This window comes from Physella acuta, unplaced genomic scaffold (assembly GCF_028476545.2).
Source record: "Physella acuta isolate Inbredline_101_S28 unplaced genomic scaffold, ASM2847654v3 ptg000896l, whole genome shotgun sequence".
NCBI classification, from domain to species: Eukaryota; Metazoa; Mollusca; class Gastropoda; family Physidae; genus Physella; species Physella acuta.
The window spans coordinates 399,925-424,137 of NW_026732413.1; the positions used below are offsets into that span (position 1 = coordinate 399,925).

General features: G+C 39.4%; 1 protein-coding gene and 1 pseudogene across 1 annotated transcript; both read right to left on the bottom strand.

Moving 5' to 3' along the window:
• Nucleotides 1-4,102: 4,102 nt before the first annotated feature.
• Nucleotides 4,103-7,178, bottom strand: LOC131952943 (beta-1,3-galactosyltransferase 1-like). Its single transcript, XM_059315880.1, has 3 exons — nucleotides 6,846-7,178; nucleotides 5,863-6,060; nucleotides 4,103-5,106 (listed from the first exon to the last, which is right to left on the bottom strand). The coding sequence occupies exons 1-3, from the start codon at nucleotides 7,091-7,093 to the stop codon at nucleotides 4,320-4,322; spliced, it is 1,233 nt and encodes a 410-aa protein (XP_059171863.1). The 5' UTR covers nucleotides 7,094-7,178; the 3' UTR covers nucleotides 4,103-4,319.
• A 2,610-nt stretch (nucleotides 7,179-9,788) lies between these two features.
• LOC131952944 (beta-1,3-galactosyltransferase 1-like) overlaps nucleotides 9,789-24,213 on the bottom strand; it is a 54,540-nt pseudogene continuing 40,115 nt past the window's right edge.

The window sequence follows — 24,213 nt, forward strand, 5'->3', positions numbered from 1 at the left end:
GAACCCAGTAACACATTACTCAAGTATCAGCAGGTTTAGCCCACACGTAACTCTACTGGGAGGATGTTTTATACATGGAAGGATATATATATATATATATATATATATATATATATATATATATATATATATATATATATATATATATATATATATATATATATATATATATATGGGCATATATATATATATATATTCACATATACACACACACACACATATATATATATATATATATATATATATATATAGGAAAAATCATAAAATTTTGATTACCATGAATGATAAAAAAGAATCCTAAAATACTTTTGTAGACTTAATCGTCAGCTACTTCTCACAAAAATTTGTTCATCATCATCTTTTCCCGTTCATGCAGAAGACACGTGGGGCAGATGAAGTAGAGTTCGTCTGTTTCAGGGACCTCGCAATATAAAGGGATAGTGTGGTCAGCATTATGCCCAGCCGCCTTTGTTTCCCCTAACGTGAGTTAGGTACCCATTAGAGCTGGGTGGACTCTACACACAATTTGGTTGGCTATCGAAATGTTTCTGTTGGTATCGTTTACACAAGCTCTTGAAAAAAATGCCTGAACTCTTAGAAAACAAAGATGAAGTTTTACCGACCAACTTGATTTATTAAAAATTTGTCACATCTCATAGGAAGACACATGGGACGGAGTGGCCTAGCGGTAGAGAGCTGGACTGCTAACCCGTAGGTATCGAGTTCGAATCCTGGTTCAAGTCAGTAGACCGTCCCTGAGTTCACCCAGCTCTGATGGGTACCTAACTAACGTTAGGGAAAGTAAAGGCGGCTGGGCATAGTGCTGACCACACTATCTCTACATATGCCGAGGTCACAGAAACAAGTGAACTCTACTTCACTTGCCTCATAAACCGTCCGGTTTGAAAGGAACTTTACTTACATAGGAAGACACGTTATTTAAATCCTTTGAAACAAATCAATAACAGTTGCACTGTGAGTTGAATTTAAGTTTTTTAAATCTGCGAAAATGTCTTTTTTTCAACACCAAAATTAAGGAAGCTAGTAAAACTTGTTTTAACAGTAGAAAAACAAGATAAAGGCTATTTAAAAAAATGTTTTTGTCCACATTTGGATGTTCGCCCTGCTGACTTCCGTGTACAATTTGATATTTTGAAAATAAACTACCACAGTGAGTTTTCCCCTTTTCAAATACAACAAACAAGTAAAAAATCCGACCCCCCTCCCCCTAAATAAAAAAAACCGTAACGCAAAAAAGAACTATTAGCAGTAACCAGAATTGCAAAGCGAAAATTTAAATTGAAAGACGTCTTGCAACTGAAGATAGTACCAAAATTGGATCCTAGATTATTGGATATCTTACCTTTTTTAAAATTGGATTTCTGAATTGGTATTTAGTGGAAATTGATTGCAAATTAAGAATAGCCTAATGCTGAGATAAAAAGTACCCAGTATTGAACCCTTGATAGCAGCTTATCAAGTTATCCATTTAAACTTGAGTTGTCTTAAATCGTGTCCCAATTTGTATTCTCATGCGTGGATCTCACTGTGAATTCTAATTAATGTTTTAGCTTCAGGCTTTAAGTGTCCAGACAATTACTATTTATTGCCATTAGTTGGTTACATCCACCCCCCCCCCCCAAAGATCCCCCACCTACACACAACCTCACACACAGCCACATATGTTCTGTGGTCGGTTAACTTAATTTTTTAGTTGGGGAAGGGGGTGTGTGTGGCTTTTCTTGTTATAGTTTGTTAGAATAATTTTTTTTTATTATTTAAAAAAACAACAACAGTTAAACGTTTATTATTTGTCATTGAGTCCTTTAGGTTTAGATTAGTGTTTGATGTGCTCATATTCGTGTAGTCTACCTTCACGTACCAGCGAGGATGCACATAGGATTTTGCCTGCACCCAACCTGACGTGTATGTGAGATTTCTGTCGGTCTTCTGTAGGTCTTCTGTAGATCTTCTGTTGGTCATATGTAGGTCTTCTGCTGGTCATCTGTAGGTCTTCTGCTGGTCATCTGTAGGTCTTCTCTAGGTCATCTGTAGGTCTTCTGTAGGTCTTCTGTAGATCTTCTGTTGGTCATCTATAGGTCATTTTTAGGTCTTCTGCTGGTCATCTGTAGATCTTCTGCTGGTCATCTGTAGGTCTTCTGTTTTTAATCTGTAGGTCTTCTGTTGGTCATCTGTAGGTCTTCTGTAGGTCTTCTGTAGGTCTTCTGTTGGTCTTCTGTAGATCTTCTGCTGGTCATCTGTAGGTCTTCTGTAGGTCTTCTGTTGGTCTTCTGTTGGTCATCTGTAGGTCATTTGTGGGTCATTTGTTGGTCATCAGCAGGTAGTCTGTAAGTCTTATGTAGGTCAACTGCAGGTCATCTGTAGGTCTTGCGTATGTAGGTTTTCTATTAGTCATCTATTGGTCTGTATTTATGACATCTGTTGGTCATCTGTATGTTTGTAATTTCTTAACAAGACTATTTTACATGAGTTTTCCACTTTGGCTAAATCAAAGTTACCACTGGCCACGTCAAGATTTACCACAGGCTTCATCAAAGTGTACCACCATGGCTACATCAAACGTAACAACAATTGATACATCAAAGTTTACCACTGGCTACTTCAAAGTTTACCACATCAACTACTCAAAGTTTACTACATTGCCTAAATCAAAGTTTACCACATTGATTACTCAAAGTTTACCACATTGGCTAAATCAAAGTTTACCACATTGACTACTCAAAGTTTACCACATTGGCTAAATCAAAGTTTACCACATTGGCTACTCAAAGTTTACCACATTGGCTAAATCAAAGTTTACCACATTGGCTAAATCAAAGTTTACCACATTGGCTAAATCAAAGTTTATCACATTGGCTAAATCAAAGTTTACCACATTGGCTAAATCAAAGTTTACCACATTGATTACTCAAAGTTTACCACTGGCCACGTCAAGATTTACCACAGGCTTCATCTAAGTGTAATAAGGTGACTACATCAAACTTTACAACGATCAATACATCAAAGTCTACTGCTCCAGGTGCAGCTCAATGAACCATCTAAGGAGCGTGGGCTTATGTGTTTATCTTATGTGTTCTATGAAACAAAGTGTATAATATTCTGTTTGTTCCGGCTGGCTAGTTAAAACGTACAGCGTGCTGAATGCATTTGTGTTTAACAACAGAAACTTTATTCGATTTCATGCAGAAAGAAAACTACATATACAATATATACACAATAAGCAATTAGTATTATATTACAATGAAAAGTCACGTAGTAAAATACGTATGGAATGTCAGTTGATCAAGCGGTACCACCCTACCCCACCCCCTCCCCCCACCCCCCAGCCACGGCACTGGTAGCATCAATAATTAACAATAATTAACAATATCATTAACACAATAAAAGTACAAATACAACATGTTTGAGAATAATACAGTGGAAAACCATACGGGATAAACCATAGATGTCCACTTTTAAAAAAATTTTTGAGTTAGCGCCAATTTATGTAGTACTAGTGTGTGTATATCTATCACGGATAACTATATGAAAGCGTAAAACCACTTCGACCCCCCCTCAATATTTAGGATTTTAAAATCATGCTACAATAAAACAGCAAAGGATTTACATCACAAAATCTCATGTTTCTCAAAAGTAGAAAACTGACAACTGTGGTTTATTCCCTGTGGTATAGAGTTACAAAGCTGACTTGACATACATGTCCAACCTGTCTGAGATTATAATTAAACTTGCTTCATTTACACTTTACACACAGTCAAAGTTTTATGCTGTCTTTCAAGAATTTAAATATAAGTTTGTCATATAATATTCTCCAAATGTATAACTTTAAACCTGTTTTGCGTTTTAATTTTAATACTGTACACACGGCAAAATTTGCACATACATTGAACGCTTTTTAATTATAATTTCTAATTGACAAAATTGTTGTTCTGAATCCTGTTTAAATTTGAAAACAATAAGCAGTTTATTAGGCCTAGTGACCACCGTTATCATAAAAATACGCTTTGAAAATGTAATGTTATTAATTTATCTTATTTAATTTGTTCATTCAGTTTATTCTCCGCTCCCAGTTTATACGGTTTGTTTCCTCGTGATACTCGCACTTCCAGTTTTTAATTAACTTGATAAAGTAAATGCCCAGAGACTGCGTAAAGAAAGCAGCTAAAAAGATGAAATAAAGCACACGGTAGATTTTAAACTTGGTTGTGGAACTAATCAAATAACGCGATGAGCAAAGTGTTAGTCGTATGTCGCAGAATGTGTATATCAGTGCTGGAAGTGTTTGGTTTAGCAGGACATTAGAACTTTGGATGCACGATTAACTCTCGCTTGACCGTTTTTGTTATATTTGACAAGAGCAGGTACCAGAGTGTTTCCGGTTCGTCAGCTCGCCACTGGCTGACCGCAAGATATCTACATTTGGCGCCATCTTTGACGAAACATGGCTTCGCGACGTTGAACGACAAGGTCAGTTGTGGGCGGAGATCGCTGAACGTAGTCCCGCCCACCGTGGCCGGAAGTATACCGAAAAGATACACGTCATCAATCCAGAAGAAAGGGTTGATCCTTGCAGCACGGAACAACGGCCGGATGAGATCGCCGGTGAGTATGACAAAGTAGCCGTTGCAGTATTCAAATGGGTACGCCCTTTGACCCCGGAACTCGTCCTCGTGGACCACCCACTTGCCCTTCCCCCTGACCACAACACTCGCGCCTATCCGCCGGACGTGACATGCGATCTGACGGGATTTATTCTGATACCGCGGTAAAACTTCTTGAACGAGTTTAAAAGGATTTAAGAAAACGTCGTCGTCAATTTTGATCACAAATTTGGCCTGGGGACAATGCTCAGAAACCCATCTGTACCCCAGCACGCCTTTGTGGGTGAGGTTGTGGTACGAGTCGAGGAACCGCCCCTGGACGATGTCCTTGTGGGTCATGGCCTCCTCCTGGATGAGTCTGGTGTCTGCGAGACTTCCGGTCTGACCCAGCAGGAAGACGACGCGTTGTGTGACCAACCCAAACAGCCTGGCCGAGCCGTACGTCTCGCGGATGATTCTCCGGCGAGGATAATTAAATATGGCGCTGGGGAGAAATTAAAAAGAAATAATATTAAAATATTTTGATTCTCTCAAAACAACCGAGAATTTCAACTCAACAGTAATAAAACAAATACAAAGCTAGTGTTGTGTGTCAATCAGGTTTGGGTCATTGACTTCGTCAAGATTTTAAATATTAAATGTATTATTTACTATGGTTTTTGTAAATAACAGAAATATAATTTAAAATATTAATAACATGAGTTCCTTTTGTATCGGTGTTCTTCTTTAGGGTTGATTTAGAGCCTGTTTTCAGTCATTTATCTCTTTTTTTTCCTTCAATCCCTAAGACATATAAATGACAGCATAAGTCTGCCATCCTTTCTTGTTCGCTGTAGTATAACAGTTTTCATCATAGGCTTGTAGGACTGATACACAACAAAAGGCCTACTTTTCCGGACACAACAGTAAATACATTGATCCTTTTTCACAAAGCAGTCAGAGTATCAAAATAATAAGTTCGATAAAAATAAATCACCCCCACTCCCTCATAAACAAAAACAAACAAAAATAAACAAACAAAACCGTTAGTATGTTCAAGCTGGAGCAGAAGTAAAAGGAAATAAATATTTACAGTTATTAAAGTAAGGAAGCAGATTAATTTGAACCAAAATGAGTTTGACATGATACATTTGATTCCGCCCCTCTCTCTCTCCTTCTCCCCCTCCCGCCCCCCCCCCCCCTTACGTTTTACTCCATAGTTACACCACTGGCAGTACCAACTAGACGTAGGAGTACCTACCTGTGTACGACAATAATATAGTCAATCGGCCACCCGGGCGGGCATAAGTTGACACTGTTGATGAGGTAGGGCGAGTCCAGAGTTAGCGGATAACTTAATCTGACCACTGGTCGAGCTGTTGATGTGTCGGGTTGCACTGTTGGTGGTTCGTCTCGTGGGACGTTGAAAAGAAAATCAATCGACCCGTCGGCATTTCGTCTAGTGACACATTTAAAAAAAAAATTTTTTGTTTTAGAAGGTGTTTTTTTTTTAGCTAAAACTAAAAGATCTTTGTGGTTGTGATCGTTTGCGTAGTGTAAGAGTTCAGTGAAATAATTTAACGTGTGGTAGTTAGAGGGGCACGTCCCTCCCCCACCCAGACTGTTTGCTCCGGGGGGGGGGGGAGCACATGAAAATTTCGGGGGGGGGGGGGCCTGGATGGGGTTAGAAAATTATTAGTCTACACTTTCTATTTAGAGGTAATGTTTTCTATGTCATTTAGGGGGTTGGGGCGGTTGACGTACTGGGGAAACGCCCCCTCCCTCCCCGGACACATGATTAAAAGAAACATTGTTAGAAAGATTGCATTTTGTACACGATAATCAAATATTTGCTGAGGTTCGACTGTACAGACAATGTGTCGGTGTATTGGATTTCTAGCTCTACTATAAGCTGACATAGTGAAACCATACAGTACCTGGGCCTATCTCAAAATGATGTTCAGAAAAACCTTCCTCTTAATATATAATTAAGTCCTAAAAGATAAAGCTATACATTTAAACAAAACTGTTGTAAATCTAAAATAATTAAAAAATTAGACCTATATATATATTTTAATTTATATTTATTTTAAAAAAAATACATATGTAAAATGTTGATGCGTTTTCAAAAAAAAATATTACAAAGTCCACGTCCCTGCAAGCTTATTCTATTATTGCAGAGCTGTATATTTAAATAAAAGGCAGAATCACAAAGTATAATGAAAACAGACTAGATCTACTCACTGTACATGTTTAAAGATGGCCCTGACCGTCTCATTATCAGAGGTCAAGGACAATGTGATGACCTCGGTGCTGGGCGTGGTGATCTGCCAGACGGTGACGCAGACGGCCATTACAAGCAGGGAGCCGGTCAAAGTGCGCCACACCGCTTCTCTGCTGAGGGGGGCGCCCATGTCGGCCCACCGTTTCTTGCTCAGCTGTTCCAGCCAATATCGGAGCATCAATTCCGTTTTAGCGCCCAGCGAGTGCATTCTTTTGTGAGTTACGAGGAAAGTTGGATTTACTTTCACTTCATCTCCCGTAAGGGCTAACAGTTTTGCTGTCTTTGTCGGCTGGCCAAACGATGTCGTTTTAGCTAATATAAAACGCAGTTTCAAACGATTGCATCGATTCGAACTACACACAGCTATGATGTTTTCTTGTACGTGTTGTGTTGTAAGAAAGTTCGAGAAAAAAATAATCCCACTGTCAGGGATCCTCAAAGTATTTTTAAATGCGTCACTTAAGCAACAACGTAGCAAGATGGTAGTGTAGAGCTCGAATCCATACTTTTAACAATCTCGATATCTGGGATGTTCTTGAGCCCACCCAGTTCTTTTAAATACCTGGCATTATTTGGAGAAAGTATAATCAAAAGGACTGACCACCTACATGTCGAGTTGACAGAAACATAAGCTTTATTTTATCTGGCATGACTTAGCCCTCTTTCATTGTTTAGTATAGGGCCTCAACCACAATCTTCCACGTTGTTCGCCCCACCGGCTGGGAATTTTTTAGTCTCCCCCAAGACCCCCGTCTTCTTTAAGAAGACTCCACCTCCAGGGAGAGGCGTAGAGACCCTTCCCGGCGCCCGGGGAAAAACTTTCGATTTTCATCCCCCCCCCCAAACTATCGATTTGCACCCCCCTCAATCTTTCGATTTGCACCCCCCCCCCCTTCAAACTTTCGATTACTTTTTCCAACCCATTTTGGCGCCCCCTAAGGTCGGCGCCCAACGCTACGCCTCTGCCTCCAGGTCTGTCTTGGGCGCCCCTTTTTTTTTTGCCTTTCCTGATGCATAGAGATCAGCAAGTCTAACCCGCAATTTAACCGGAGCCGGTTACTTCTCCTATTACTTAGAGCAGATGGAACCAGTTTCAGTTGATGCGAGCCTAGCTGACCCAATTCCGAACGCCATGATTTCTATTGCTTCCAGCGTTTTTCATGTATCTCTCCTGGCTGGGAGTGCCTCCGGAACGCCCCCCCTCCCCCTCCACGCACACGAGATAGAAACAAATTATTAGATTTATATAGAAAATATAAACATCATACATACATTAACCAATTTAAAATTCCCGGAAGATTCAAGTGCTCCCCCCCCCCCCTCCGAAGAAAATATCTGAAAGAAACACTTGTTGTTTTCAGCACGAGATGTAACAACCCTAGATAAACTACTCACTAATGCACACACAACCCTAGATATACTACTCACCAACTCACCAATGAGATGTAACAACCCTATATATACTACTCACCAACTCACACACAACCCTAGATATACAACTCACCAATTCACCAATGAGATGTAACAACCCTAGATATACTACTCACCAACTCATACACAACCCTAGATATACTATTCACCAACTCACCAATGAGATGTAACAACCATAGATAAACTACTAGTAGATAAACTACTCACTAATGCACACACAACCCTAGATATACTACTCACCAACTCACCAATGAGATGTAACAACCCTAGATATACTACTCACAAACTCACCAATGCACCTGCACCGTAAGCTTGAGAATCTTCTATTGATGTGTCAAGACCCAATCGCTGAAACATTTTGTACATGCCATCAAAAAAAGATGAAATAGCGAGACCAATAAATCTACGTTTAAAGGGTAATTAAGAAGTCGTAGCTTGCTAAATCCAGTATTGATCTATCTTCAATAGGCCCGCCCTCTACCTACGTATAACAAACCAGCTGTTACTCACTTAAGCCCCTATGGTTACTTTCACAACGGCCCAAAATTGGACATACCGAATAAATAGCTGGACACTTAAGATACATACAAAATATTAATTTATTATAATGGTATCACCGCCACTCTGATATTTCTTTAATGATTTCCTTTCTTGGTGGATCCCGAGAATTTTAAGTTTAAAATTATGTTTATTCTTGTTTATTATTGATTATGATTATTTATATTTAATATTAGGTGTACCACACAGTGACGGACTGGATACAAATTTTTTTTTAAGAACAATAAATAAATCAGAGGTGAGCAAACATTTAGTTTACGCTGATCACCCCCCCCCCCCCCCCCGTCCAGTTGTTAGGGACGTCACAGGGCTCTTGACTTGGAAGCCACCGGTTATAATATTAGAAAGGGTGACAGGTGCATGTACAACCCCAGGTTAGATTTAGTCATTGAATATAGTAACCTAACTATTCCTTGTGAACTTTTAAACGAATGTAGTGGGCCGTAGTGCTCATATGGGAGCCCGGGGCGCTCCGGATGACACAGTACTCTGGTTGACTGTACTTCCTCTACTATCATGGCGATCGGATGAATGGTGTAGTAATGCATAAAAAACATAACCGTGTTTTTCGGATGCACATACGTATGAGACCAGCTCACGCGTAGGAAAACGTTCTGATTCAGGGCGATATGACAAACATACTTTTACATTGAAAAATGTGCAACGGATTTTAGGCCCCTAACCTTCGAGCCTTTCGAGCTATGGACTTGGATACCACCTGCCCTCCGCCCCCCCCCCCCCGTTGCAGGGTTTGGGCCATGGTGCCCTTAAAAAAAAATTAAAACTATAGCTAAGCGGTCTGAGTATCATATGTCGACTATTACAACAGTAATTTTCTTATATGTGTTAATGTTTAAACTCTGAAGACAACAAATAATGATTCCACAATGTCAAAAACATTTTTTTTTATTGTCTCAGCATACATTTTCATAAATAAATATATTCTCGCCAAACAGTTATGTTGCAATCAGATTAGCATAACACACATACAGGTTTTTTAAAATTGAAATTGAATGAGATATTTGGTGTAGAATAACATCCATTGTAGCGTTCTGTTGACACGCGGTCAAGGAGAACACAACAATATCATAGTTTATTAGGAGCCGACAACCCCATTGTGTTCCTATGTCATAAGGTCAATGGGAAATGACCTCCCCTTTGCCATAAGGTCAATGGGAGATGACCTCCCCATTGTGTCGTAAGGTCAATAGGAACACAACAATTTCATAGTTTATAAGGAGCCGACCACCCCATTGTGTTCCTATGTCATAAGGTCAATGGGAAATGACCTCCCCATTGCCATAAGGTCAATGGGAGATGACCTCTCCATTGTCATAAGGTCAATGGGAGATGACCTCCCCATTGTGTTCCTGTGTCGTAAGGTCAATAGAAACACAACAATATCATAGTTTATACGGAGCTGACCATCCAATTATATTTACCTATTAGATGGTCAGAGGTGATAAGCACTATGTCACATTAGGTCTACAAAGCTCTGATTCTTTGAAGCTTTTCCTGCACGATTTTATTATTGCAAAGGGAGTACACTCTCACGATAACAGAAATAAATAAAATAAATTGTACCATTCAAAACAAGAAATTATCGTAAATTATCAATGCCATCTGTACCAACTTATAGTACAGTACACGAAAAATAAATAATTACTTTCTCAACACTTTTACTGTACACTAATTTCCGTATAGAAATTAAATAAATACATACATTTTGTTCTTCTATTTTAATCTTAATAAGGCCTAAGATTACTCATTTTCATGTCCATACTATTGTTACATATATTCAGAGGCGTAGCCACCCTTCCCTGCGCCCGGTGACAAACTTTTCGATTTAAGGTCGGCGCCCGGGGACATATGACGTCCCCCCCCCCCTCGCTAAGCTACTGCATATATTAAAACATGTATCGTAATAATGTTAATATTTCATATACGCTGTATTAATAGTTTATCGATTTCTAATTTTTTTTTAAAGTTAAATATACCCGAAAGATTTACAACCCATTACTCTCTACCCCCCCCCCCCCCCTTTCATTATTTCGCTAACAATAGCATTTAAATCTGCGTCGGAGTTTCACGAGGCTCCAGGTTTCTATTTTTAGCACCATTGTAATACTGAGGTCTCTTACTTAACACTGGTAACTACACTCATGTGTAGAGAGAGACTTTAGCCCCCTTGTGATTTAGCGTGTCCAGATCCACTCATGGCTAGCTCGGGTTTAAAATGTGGAAGATCAGGATGGTGCGATTCCAAGGGTCAAAACCTATAATTTAAACCGTGAAAATGCCCCATATACATAAGTGTTTTTACCTATTATCTTCGTCAGACACCTATATATATATATATATATATATATATATATATATATATATATATATATATATATATATATATATATATATATATATATATATATATGTGTGTGTGTGTGTGTGTGTGTGTGTGTGTGTATGTATGTAAATATAACACTTCCAAGCAACTTTTACACAGGAATGACGCCAATGGAACGAAAATAGTGTAAAGCTCTGGCAAGACATGGTGATTGGTGATGTAACAAAGCGATGGACAATTCTAATGTCGTTCATGATAATATTCATTGGGCAAGACTAGAGCGAAACAAATTAAGGCACTAATTATTGATCTCCTTCAGTATCACAGTCTTACACGTAATAGTCTGTGTTTACATTGTGTTTTTATAAGGCACTTTGTAATGTAACTATTTTGCTAACAATCTGCTAAAAAATTAGAGTTTGAATTGTTATTTATAGTAGAAAAATTCAAGTCGAATTTTTTTTTATCAAGACAACAAACAAGAAATACAACAGAAAGTGGAGAAGTCACATGAAGTGAAGGGTCGGGGTGGGGTGGGGGTGAGGAGTGGTGGGGTGGTGTACACACTCACCAAGGCTAATATTGTGTGGGGAAGGGGATGGAATAGAAGGAGCGTAAAGTATAAACTGTTAGACCCTAGACAAACTTACTCTCAGTTGTATAATTAATTAAGCCTGCACTTAACATTTGGGAATAGAGAAATAAACTTTGAACTATGACATGAGTAGAGTTTATACACAAGCAGTCTAATGGTTGTCATAATTTATCTTGTTGGAGCTACAATTGAACATATAAACCCAGTTTTAGCAAAGCGCTCAAAATTGTAGTGTAGATTGTATCTATTGAGATTAATACATACACATATTGTTTAATGTTAACAGTTAAGGGTTGGATATTTGAGAATCAGGCAACAACTTATAGCTGAAGTTCGATGAAGCAATAACGATTGATCGATTGAATACAAAGAGACAAACCAATAAAAGATGACAGAATAAACCTTCACAGAAGTCAAAGCACGCGATATATGGAGTGAGTTCTGAAGTGAGAATACTGCATTGCATTGTGATTGCTGTGTCACAATAAGTTATCACACAAGACGTCTAGACTTTTCAATGAGTCGTCATAACGTCATGATTTGTTCATGGGGCTTCATGACGTCAAGATTTGCCGTGGGTCGTCATGACGTCATGATTCGTCTTCAGTCGTAATGACTTCATCATTTGTTTATGGGTCGTCATGACGTCATGGCTTGTCCAGGGTCGTCATGACATCATGATTTGCCCTGGGTCGTCATGACACGCTCACGTAATGAGGTCATGACTTGCCGAAGACGTGCAGCTCTGTTTTAACGGTTTCCGTCAAATTGGACAAGACCAGGTACCAGAGTTTCTCAGACTCCTCCGGCCGCCACTGGCTGACTGCCAGGAGTTTGCAGAACGCGCCATTTTTCTCAAAGCATTTCTTAGCGTCATCGAACCTCAGGGACAGGTGCGTCCGGAGGTCCATGAACTTCGTCCCGCCCACCGTGGCCGGAAGTATACCGAACAGATAGACGTCATCAATCCAGAAGAAAGGGTTGATCCTTGCAGCGTTCAACATCGGTCGTATGAGATCGCTGGTGATGATAACGAAATATCCATTGCAGTAGTCAAATGGATAATATTTCTGACCCCTGAACTCGTCCTCGTGAACCATCCACTTCCCTTTCCCCCTTACGATCACGCTGGTGCCGCTACGCCTGACGTGACACCCAATATAGCGTGACTTATTCTGATACAGCGGTAGAATTTCCCGAATAAGTTTAAACGGGTTTATGAAAACGTCGTCGTCGATTTTGATGACGATTTTTGCCTGGGGACAATGCTCAGAAACCCATCTGTACCCCCAGCACGCCTTTGTGGGTGAGGTTGTGGTACGAGTCGAGGAACCGCCCCTGGACGATGTCTTTGTGGGTCATGGCCTCTTCCTGGATGAGCTTGGTGGTGACGGGGTCATGGGTCTGACCCAGCAGGAAGACGATGCGATGGGTCAGGTGGCCGAACAGCCTGGCCGAGCCGAACGTTTCCCTGATGGCACGGCGTCGGACAAAATATGCCGTTGCACTGAAAGAAAAAAAGAATTTTAAATGTTAACTGGTTTGGTAAATATAAATTAAAAATTCTGAATATGAAATCGCATTTCCAATAATTTCTACGTCGATATTGTGTCAGTAGCGTAGCGAGGGGGGGGGGGGGACGACATATGTCCTTAGGGGGCGCCAAAATGGGTTGGAAAGATAAATTGAAACGTTGAGGGTGGTGTAAATCGAAAGTTTGACGGGGGGGGGGGGGGGGGGTGCAAATCGAAAAGTTTGTCCCCGGGCGCCGGGAAGGGTCGCTACGCCTCTGTATTGTGTGTTTTACAAACTATTACGTTTTAAACAACGCTTCTGCATTAGTATATTGCATAAGACCTTTGAAGTATGCAGTGCATATATGTATCTTAATGTATTTTTATCAATATAGTCAAATAACCGGAAAATTGAATACGCTTTACCGCACTATTCACCAGATGTGATCAATAAAGCTTGAAAAAATCGCACCCACGTTCAGAAAATTTTTTCTTTGTCGTATACGAAGTAGACGTCTATAAAGGAAGTATTGTAATTGTGCAAAAAAATAGAAATTAAGATTTTCGCAAATCTCGACGTTTTACAAAATTTAGTTTATGCAATTTGGTCCGTATGTCTGTGTGTGTCTGTGACACGATAACTTGAGTACCATTACAGCTAGATTGATGAAATTTCATATATAAGTATTACTATTATATCGAATGTGTAGTTCTGTATCAACTTTTCAGCGATTTCTGGTAACCGGAAATGGAACTTATCATACCTTTTAAAAAAAAAAAGCCATAACTTGAGTGCTGTTTCAGAGAAGCTAGACGAAATTTTACATAAAAATAAAATATCTTTTGCCAAATTTTGAATAATTTCCGTTGACCGGAAGTAGTACTTTAAACTTTTTTTTTCTCAAAAAACGCATATGAATTTATAAAGTACTAATATTCCGCACTTGTATGCATACATTGTTTGCTGTTCAGTTGGTGCGTAATTATTTTTTCAACAAGATTCTATATCCCGATTTGCAACACCCGGTAGTGTTATATAAGAATATTTGAGAAAGTTTAGGGGAGATCACTCCTGCTTTATTTTTTAAAATAAGGATCTGGTTTGGACATCCACATCAGTGTCTATAGCTAGTCAACAGCTTTTTAAAAATATGGACCCAACCCTTATATTTGAACGAGTTGGGATATAGGGCATAAAACAAAAGACACATTGCGCATAGAGCAGTGGTTCTCAACTTTTTTGGAGGTACCGAACCTCACCAGTTTCAAACCTGATTGCTTTAAACACACAAAAAATAGTTTAAATCAGCATGTTGCATGTTAGGACTTATAGAATTAGCCGTAAAATTCCTACCTATGGACGACAATGATATAGTCCACCTGCCGACCGACTGGACACAAGTGGACACTGTTAATGAGGTAGGCGGTGTCCAGACTTATGGGGTAGCTGGACCTGACCATGGGCCGAGGGTCATTCTCCGTGCTGGACGTGTTGGTGGAGTTGTTGGCCTGGAGCTTGTTGTGGGCCCTCAGCCACGAGCTGCTGTTTTTGTTGACCGAGTTGAGCTTGACCAGCTCCTCCCCACCCCTGGGGATGTTGAACACGAGGTCAACCGACCCGTCCGCGTTCTCACTGTGGAAAGGATGAAAAAGTGTTCTTTAATTAACTTTGATTTGTGATTGGATATCAGACAAAAAGACCGATTAAACATTTTTTTCTTATGCTCTTGTCGGGTGGTAGAAAGTTTGACTGCTCGCCCGAAGGTCCAGAGATCGAATCTCGGTCCAAACTCGTGACTACATGATGTCCCTGAGTCCACCCAGCTCTAATGGGTACCTGACATGGGCGGCTGTGCATAAAGCTGAGTACACTATCTGTTTACATGCCGAGGCCAACAAAAGTCTACTTTATTTACACTATGGATCGTTACTTCTGAAGATTCAACTTCAATTTTTTTTTATGACCGCCGGTATGTCCATATTTAAACCGTTTAGCGATTATCGTCACCCCTACCCTAGCCGTCTCCTAACTTTACTTTTATGTCCCTTCTACGAGCCCGCTTTTTATTATTTCATGACTGTGTTACACACGACTCTGTGTATCTCGGAAAAGAAAGTATGCGATTGTCCGCCCTTGAAAAATGTAAAAACCCTAAATTAATAAAAAAGGTAAACCTAGTCAGTAATATATAGGGCTACCCTTATAAGTGGCCCGCCCAAGAAAAACTGTAAAAACCTTTTCACCAAAAGACGAAACAAAACACTCACTATGCACATTTGTACACGGCTTTGATCATATCATTATTGGAGGCGAAGGTCACGGTGATGACCTCAGTGTTGCTCGTGCCGACCGTCCAGACGGTCACGCACAAGGTGATCAAGGTCATGGAGTAGACGAAGTAGCGCCACATGCCGTGCTGGACCAGGAGGAAGCTGACGTCACAGTTGTTGGCCAGCTTCTTGCTCAGGGACTTCTGCCAGTTCCGGAGAATCTTTCCCTTGCTGGACCACAGGGAGGGCATGGTGACTGGTCACGTGATGCGGGCTAACGACGCGCTGCTTGGCTAGCAACGGTGGAGTTACAATTCTAGCATCTTCTATAACGATGACTAAATTGATGTGGTCCCCTCATGAATCTGTTTAAAAAATAAAATAAAATATATCCATGACATGAACAGATATACTGCAGTGAAATATACATGATATTAACACATATACTACAGTGATATACACAGTGGCGTCGCTAGGTCGGGTGTCACCCGGTGCGGCACTTCATGGTGTCACCCCCAACACACACCAATATAAATATACATATATATAAATAGATGTATATAAACAAACACATATATATATATATATATATATATATATATATATATATATATATATATATATATATATATATATATATATATATATATATATATATATATGGGTGTGTGAGATGGTCAATGTGTACCTATAAGACTTTTTACTCTAATTATTCATTAACTGAATAGGCAAAAGCATTATTCTTCTATATATTTTGAATTTTTTTTGTCTTGGTGGTCACCCCCCTAAATAGTGTCACCCGGTGCGGTGCGCACCCCTCCCCCGCCTAGTGACGCCTCATGATATATACATGACATTAACACATATACTACATTGGTATATAATATGGACACACTGACAAACATATCATACTCATATAGGACACACATTCACCGATGGTATAGACAGTAAACGAACACATATACTAAAGAGGTATAGACAGACATGCCACTTTGTAGACAGGCAGACTGACACATGTGCCAATTTATAAACAAGTAGACCAACCCAAAGGCCATCTTGTAAACCTTCACACGTATCGCTCATCCAATTACAATATCGTTTTTTATTCAAAAAGACATTTAAATCGATTATCTCCCCTAACACACCAAGCGCTACTAGGAGACAGATGTCGCTATCCTAACTAAGAAGTTTAGCAATGTACTCCAGCTCCCCGAAAGAAGCAATTGTTATTTTGGTTATGTTGTTGACGTCAGGGTCGCTAAAAAACAACCACATTAAAAGATACTTAAATCCTAAGACAGCATATTGTTTTCCAATTTATTAAAATGTAATTTACATCGATTTCAACGTCTTAAATAATGTAATACAAGGGCTGCTCAATGCTGCATTGAGTGGTACCTTGGCACTAGGACAAACGTACCATATTATATATATATATATATATATATATATATATATATATATATATATATATATATATATATATATATATATATATATATATATATGTATATATATATAGATATACATATATATATATATATATATATATATATATATATATATATATATATATATATATATATATATGTAGGGGAATCAGGAGGGGGGGGGGGTGTTATTTAAGTTATACACACATTCAGATTCGTACACTAACTCCGATAAAAACGTTTTTGTCATTTTTTAGTTTCTCGTCCAACAGAGGTCAACCATCCCAGGTATGTGTGAGTGACGTCAAGACAGGAGGAAGGTGTCAGGGTGCTCGGTGTGACGCGGTTGTGGTTAGCGGCCGTCCTAAAGGTCATGTAGAAACACTCGTGGACTGTTTGACCGATACATTAGTCGATGTACCGTTACTGTTTACCCGGGTGGTAGTATTAGGGCGTGGGAGGGGGGGTAGTCGAGGCGGCAAGTTGTCAATGAAATTGCTTTAAATATTTTACCAAAGTATTATATTAACAGACATGTTTGAACAGAACTTGATCCATCTGTTGTCTTCTCCCCCTCCCCCCCCCCCCCCCCCCCCCACTTCCCACATTGGAAATACCCACGCATAAAATTCCCTCGTTCGATTATAACTAACAATGGGATTAACATTCATCAGTTGGGAAACAGAAATTAAATATTATTTCGTTGGTTTAGTGTGGGTGCGTGTGCGCACGCAGGTGGCTGTAGTGTGTGGGTGGTGGATTGTGTGTGAGGGATCTGTGTGGTCTCGGAATGAGGTGGATGTGGATGTGTGGTATATTGAAGGGGTTGTAAATCGTATTGTTAAGATTTAGGACAAGGGTCAGGGCTAGAGATCAAGATTTAGGACAAGGGTCAGGGCTAGAGATCAAGATTTAGGACAAGGGTCAGGGCTATTGTCAAGATCTAGGACATGGGTCAGGGCTATTGTCAAGATCTAGGACATGGGTCAGGGCTAGTGTCAAGATCTAGGACAAGGGTCAGGGCTATTGTCAAGATCTAGGACAAAGGGTCAGGGCTATTGTCAAGATCTAGGACAAGGGTCAGGGCTATTGTCAAGATCTAGGACATGGGTCAGGGCTATTGTCAAGATTTAGGACAAGGGTCAGGGCTATTGTCAAGATCTAGGACAAAGGGTCAGGGCTATTGTCAAGATTTAGGACATGGGTCAGGGCTAGTGTCAAGATCTAGGACAAGGGTCAGGGCTATTGTCAAGATCTAGGACAAAGGGTCAGGGCTATTGTCAAGATCTAGGACAAGGGTCAGGGCTATTGTCAAGATCTAGGACATGGGTCAGGGCTATTGTCAAGATTTAGGACAAGGGTCAGGGCTATTGTCAAGATCTAGGACAAAGGGTCAGGGCTATTGTCAAGATTTAGGACAAGGATCAGGGCTATTGTCAAGATCTAGGACATGGGTCAGGGCTATTTTTAAGATTTAGGACAAGGGTCAGGGCTATTGTTAAGATTTGGGACAAGGGTCAGGGCTATTGTCAAGATCTAGGACAAGGGTCAGGGCTATTGTCAAGATCTAGGACAAGGGTCAGGGCTATTGTCAAGATCTAGGACTAAGGATCAGGGCTATTGTCAAGATCTAGGACAAGGGTCAGGGCTATTGTCAAGATCTAGGACAAGGGTCAGGGCCATTGTCAAGATCTAGGACAAGGGTCAAGGCTATTGTCAAGATCTAGGACATGGGTCAGGGCTAGTGTCAAGATCTAGGACAAGGGTCAGGGCTATTGTCAAGATCTAGGACAAAGGGTCAGGGCTATTGTCAAGATCTAGGACAAGGGTCAGGGCTATTGTCAAGATCTAGGACATGGGTCAGGGCTATTGTCAAGATTTAGGACAAGGGTCAGGGCTATTGTCAAGATCTAGGACAAAGGGTCAGGGCTATTGTCAAGATTTAGGACAAGGGTCAGGGCTATTGTCAAGATCTAGGACATGGGTCAGGGCTATTTTTAAGATTTAGGACAAGGGTCAGGGCTATTGTTAAGATTTAGGACAAGGGTCAGGGCCATTGTCAAGATCTAGGACAAGGGTCAGGGCTATTGTCAAGATCTAGGACATGGGTCAGGGCTAGTGTCAAGATTTAGGACAAGGGTCAGGGCTATTGTCAAGATCTAGGACTAAGGATCGGGACTAGAGCCACAGGCTGCTTAATTGAGCAGATAAACGGGACACTAATTAGTAATTATAAGAACCAGTGACTAAGTTAAGAAATAAGTAGAAAGTTTTATACACTACGTACTTTTTCTTGCATTTTTACCATATATTTAATCTAAGTACCGTTCGATGCGGTTCCCGAATATAATTTTGTCGATGCAGATTTAAGGTTTACTACTGGGACATTACTCGGAATAATCGTCATTAAATGGAGTAGGATTATGGCTATGGTGAGGTTTAGAGCTAACAGTGTTGCCAGCGATACAATATCAAAGTATTTAGCGCGAACATTGTTGAAGCGATACAATATCAAAGTATTTAGCGCTAACATTGTTGAAGCGATACAATATCAAAGTAGCGCTAACATTGTTGAAGCGATACAATATCAAAGTATTTAGCGCTAACATTGTTGAAAGCGATTCAATGTCGAAGTATCGACTTGCTTAAGGGTGTAGGATTTAGGCTACTGATAATTATCATTCAAAGGTATTTAACTATCGATTTATTGGGTTGTAAAAGTTAATGATGTAATCCATGATTACACAGCGAATCAGACAATCAATTCTCTTGTTTAACAATATGTGTTTCTAAATATATTAGAATTCTTAGTAAATCTATATGTTTTGCTGTATATTTGACACTATGACAGACATAGGTGTAGGCCTATTCGATTATAGTTCTTATCTGGAGACATGTTGAGTAATTTTCTCAAGAACAAAGGCTACAAAATAGAAATTGTTATGTGTAAGCAAAACCTAAACTTAAAGTCAAAGTTTTTACACATTTTAATGAATGCATGAAGTATATTGTGAGTACACCTATTACACACGCTTTTTAGAAAGCAAACAGCACATAATATACACATATCAAGTAACACATTTATCACATATAAGTAAAGGTATCAAAGGTTTTCACACATATTACGTTACTACACACCATACACGTATGGAGTGAATGTTTCACGTACGAGACAGATTAACCAATTAAAATTTGTACTCTCCTAAAATTCTTGTTATGGGACTTGTGTGGAGACTGTCGGTATAGTTAACACGGTGACACCACGATTATATCAGGAAGAGCTAAACGCTAAGTCTAAATTAAACTTAGAAAATAAAATATATATACCGCTAAGCCTGACTGACACATGTAGCATATTTCCTGTTGTTGTCTCTGGTCAGACACCACTAAAACTAAAACACATCTGCGTCACTCCTGATAAGAGATGATTTTTTGTTTTCTTAAAAAATCCGCGTACACTTGGCTATTTATAGACCCCAAGCAAGTCATGGACAGTCAAGGTGTTGGGAATTCCCTTTCGGAGAGTTAATGCACTGACAAAAAGAATGGGTGTTTTCTATTTCTGAAGTAATCTGAAGGGATGGTCAGTCTGTCTGAACTCTTGGTTATTTATTCGTTTCATTTTTAGATGGGCCGATGACGGTTTCATTACTATTTTAATATCTCCACGGTTTTAAAAAAAAGCTACAAAAAAGGGATGTGGTCAAATATATATATATATATATATATATATATATATATATATATATATATATATATATATATATATATATATATATATATATATATATATATATATATATATATATATATATATATATGCCTATATAAAGACTACATACTCGTAAAGTTAAATGAACCTGGAGTGGCGTCTGTTACAACAAGGACACTGAAGTTTCACTTACCACTATCTACAGCGTTAGATCAACAGACTGACTTATCGCTGGGTTTCGCTGCTAACAACACCGGCAATAGGGTAAATCTGGTAGAGATAAGACACCAGTCGTGGGGGTAGGTGTGGGGTGCTGGTGGTGGTGGTGGCCACCATGACAAGAGTGTGAGGCTTACTTTCTCCCCCCCCCCCCCCCCTCTCCTCCCTCCGCCCTCAGTAGATTTAAACACAATAGAAACGATCAATGCACATAAAAATTAAAATATCTTGATTTCAAACACGTATTTTCCCTTCTCTCTCGGGTCTAGCTTGACGATACGACGCAGAGGTAAACAGATAAATTAGCTGGAGTTTACTTAGTAATTGTTAAGCGAACTCATGCCTGTGTATGCTTGTGTAGTTGTCCCCATAGATTGATTTCTTCTGATCAGGACACACTCAATCGATTCATACGATTGGTATCGCTTTGAACATATGCATTCGGGTCAGGAGAAAAATGATACGTTAGTGTAGGATTCAGATGGCGCTGATAAGACTAGTGTTAGAATAATTATGGTATGCCCAAACATATGAGTGCGTATGATGCGCATGTCGTAACTCAAGCGATAAGTCTTCATGTGTGATTGCATTAAAGCTATAAGCTCTCACGTATAGTTGTGTTGAAGCAATAAGCTCTGATTTGTGGTTGCATTTAAACATTAAGCTCTGATGTGTGGTTGTAAAAAAATATTAAGCTCTGATAGGTGATTGTATTAAAGCATTAAGCTCTGATGTGTGGTTGTATTGAAACATTAAGCTCTGATGTGTCGTTGTAATAAAACATTAAGCTCAGATGTGTGGTTGTATTAAAACACTAAGCTCTGATGTGTGGTTGTATTAAAACTGTAAGCTCTAATATGTGGTTGTATTAAAACTCTAAGCTCTGACGTGTGGTGCATTACAAAGAAAGCATCACAGTCACCAATATTGGGGGTCCCACGATGAAATTATTTGAAATAATCTATACTCAGATCAAACAACATTATCCTCGAATAGAGAAGCCAGTAAAGTTTGATTTGTATAGAGCTCTCTATAAACTAAGGTGAGTTTAGCCTCGAAACTCGACCTTGACCTGTGGTAAAGCTAATGTGGGACAGATTGATTCTCTTTGTGAAGGTAGGTGAGGGATTAACCACAGGTACACATAGTTTAGTAGGGCGCTAGGATCATGTTTCACTCATTAAATTATAAGGAGACAATATAGAACATACGTAGAAATGAGGTAAGCTTCAAACCCGGATGTAGAATACTAATGGCCCCATAGTCTAATTGGATGATCGTCCTTTAGATATCCAAGCACAAAGCGGGACAGTAAGATGAGAAGAGTTATATGTTATCATGTTAATAATAATAGACGGGGTGGGTGGTGCGTGGAGTTGTGAAGGGGGAGGGGAAGGGGACAGAAGAGCCTACATTAACGCGATGGGTAGGGGCTCTCCAACTGTGGAAGTGTGGGAATTCGTCGTATTGAAGCTCTTCAACTGTGGAAGTATGGGGATTTGTCGGAGTCAATGAAACACTCATTGTTATACTCTGGCGTCATGGTGTCTTTGATCTACTACTGGTGTGATGGTCTACTACTGATGTCATTTGTCGTTGATCTACTACTGGTGTGATGGTCTACTACTGATGTCATGGTGTCGTTGATCTACTACTGGTGTGATGGTCTACTACTGATGTCATGGTGTCGTTGATCTACTACTGGTGTGATGGTCTACTACTGATGTCATGGCGACATGATCTACCACTGGCGTCACGTTTACCTACTGTTTTAAACCTCTGGGGGGGGGGGGGGAATGACTACACACCAAAAACTCTGTCTCAGCCAACTTCGCCCTGGTAGGTCAACATGTCACCTGTCTATTGTATCAAGTTTTCTATACAACACGCCATCGTCCACGGTTGGTAGGACCAACTGACCGCAGCCCCATATGATCAGTGAAGCATGTTTAATCCAATGTCACGTCAGGAGAAACACGAAACATACCTCAGCTTAATCCCTGACCTCTAACCCAGAGCCATCAATGGCATGGTTCTATTTGCCAAGGGTCAAAAGTCCAGTATCAAGGTTTGATTAATCTGTTCATTTAGGTCAGAATGGCTAATAGGAATAACATGAACAAAATCAATTCATGAAAAAGACCATGATCTACAATGAAAAGACCAACATCATATGATGAACATATCAAGATCATGTCATGAAAAGACCATGATCTACAATAAAATAACCAACACCATATGATGAACATATCAAGATCATGTCATGAAAAGACCATGATCTACAATGAAAAGACCAACACCATATGATGAACATATCAAGATCATGCCATGAAAAGACCATGATCTACAATGAAATAACCAACACCATATGATGAACATATCAAGATCATGTCATGAAAAGACCATGATCTACAATGAAATAACCAACACCATATGATGAACATATCAAGATTATGTCATGAAAAGACCATGATCTACAATGAAAAGACCAACACCATATGATGAACATATCAAGATCATGCCATGAAAAGACCATGATCTAGAATGAAATAACCAACATCATATTATGATGAACATACCAAGATCATGTCATGAAAAGATCATGATGACACCACGATCTCAGGGTATCAGACACACATAATATTCACAGGTAGGTGATACAAAAATCTATCCCCCCCCTCCCCTAGTTCACACGCAAAAAAGATTGTGTTGTATGTAAATGAAAACCGCTGACCCCAGTGATCACGTGATGAGGTATCAACTTCAGAAATCAGTCAGCTGTGAAGTCGTCTCATACTCGAGTCTAGAGGTGACACCATGCCCACCCCCCCACTCCTCAACATTACATTAACGAAGGTGAATATATTATGTTAATTAATGTCCCCCTTGAGAAGAAGAGACCAATCCGTCTTTTGAAAACATCTGTATCTTTACTAAGTTAAGCCTAGCAGTCAAAACATTTACATGTATTTTAATTCTAATACATCTTGATAAACATTTACACGTATTTTTTAATTGTAATTCATCTTGCTATTTTATTCTTTTTGTTAGTTTGGAAAATGATATTACATCCAAAGTTCAATTTATCTATGACGTCATTCGGGTTAGACTCGGAGGGCAGTTTAAAGTATTTTTAAACATCACGTGCGATGTCAATTCAACACTTGACCATAAAAACTTTCTCATATGTTCATTGTGGTTTTTGTTTTACTTTCATACAAATAAAAATTTCGGCTATTGATAATTTAGATAAC

Bases quoted from the DNA above. Each gene is read 5' to 3' on its own strand.
- LOC131952943 (XM_059315880.1), bottom strand. From the start codon at position 7,093: ATGCACTCGCTGGGCGCTAAAACGGAATTGATGCTCCGATATTGGCTG. The intron at 6,061-6,845 runs GTGAGTAGATCT...ATGTGTCACTAG, and splicing joins GCCATCTTTAAACATGTACA to ACGAAATGCCGACGGGTCGA. The intron at 5,107-5,862 runs GTAGGTACTCCT...ATTTCTCCCCAG, and splicing joins TATATTATTGTCGTACACAG to CGCCATATTTAATTATCCTC.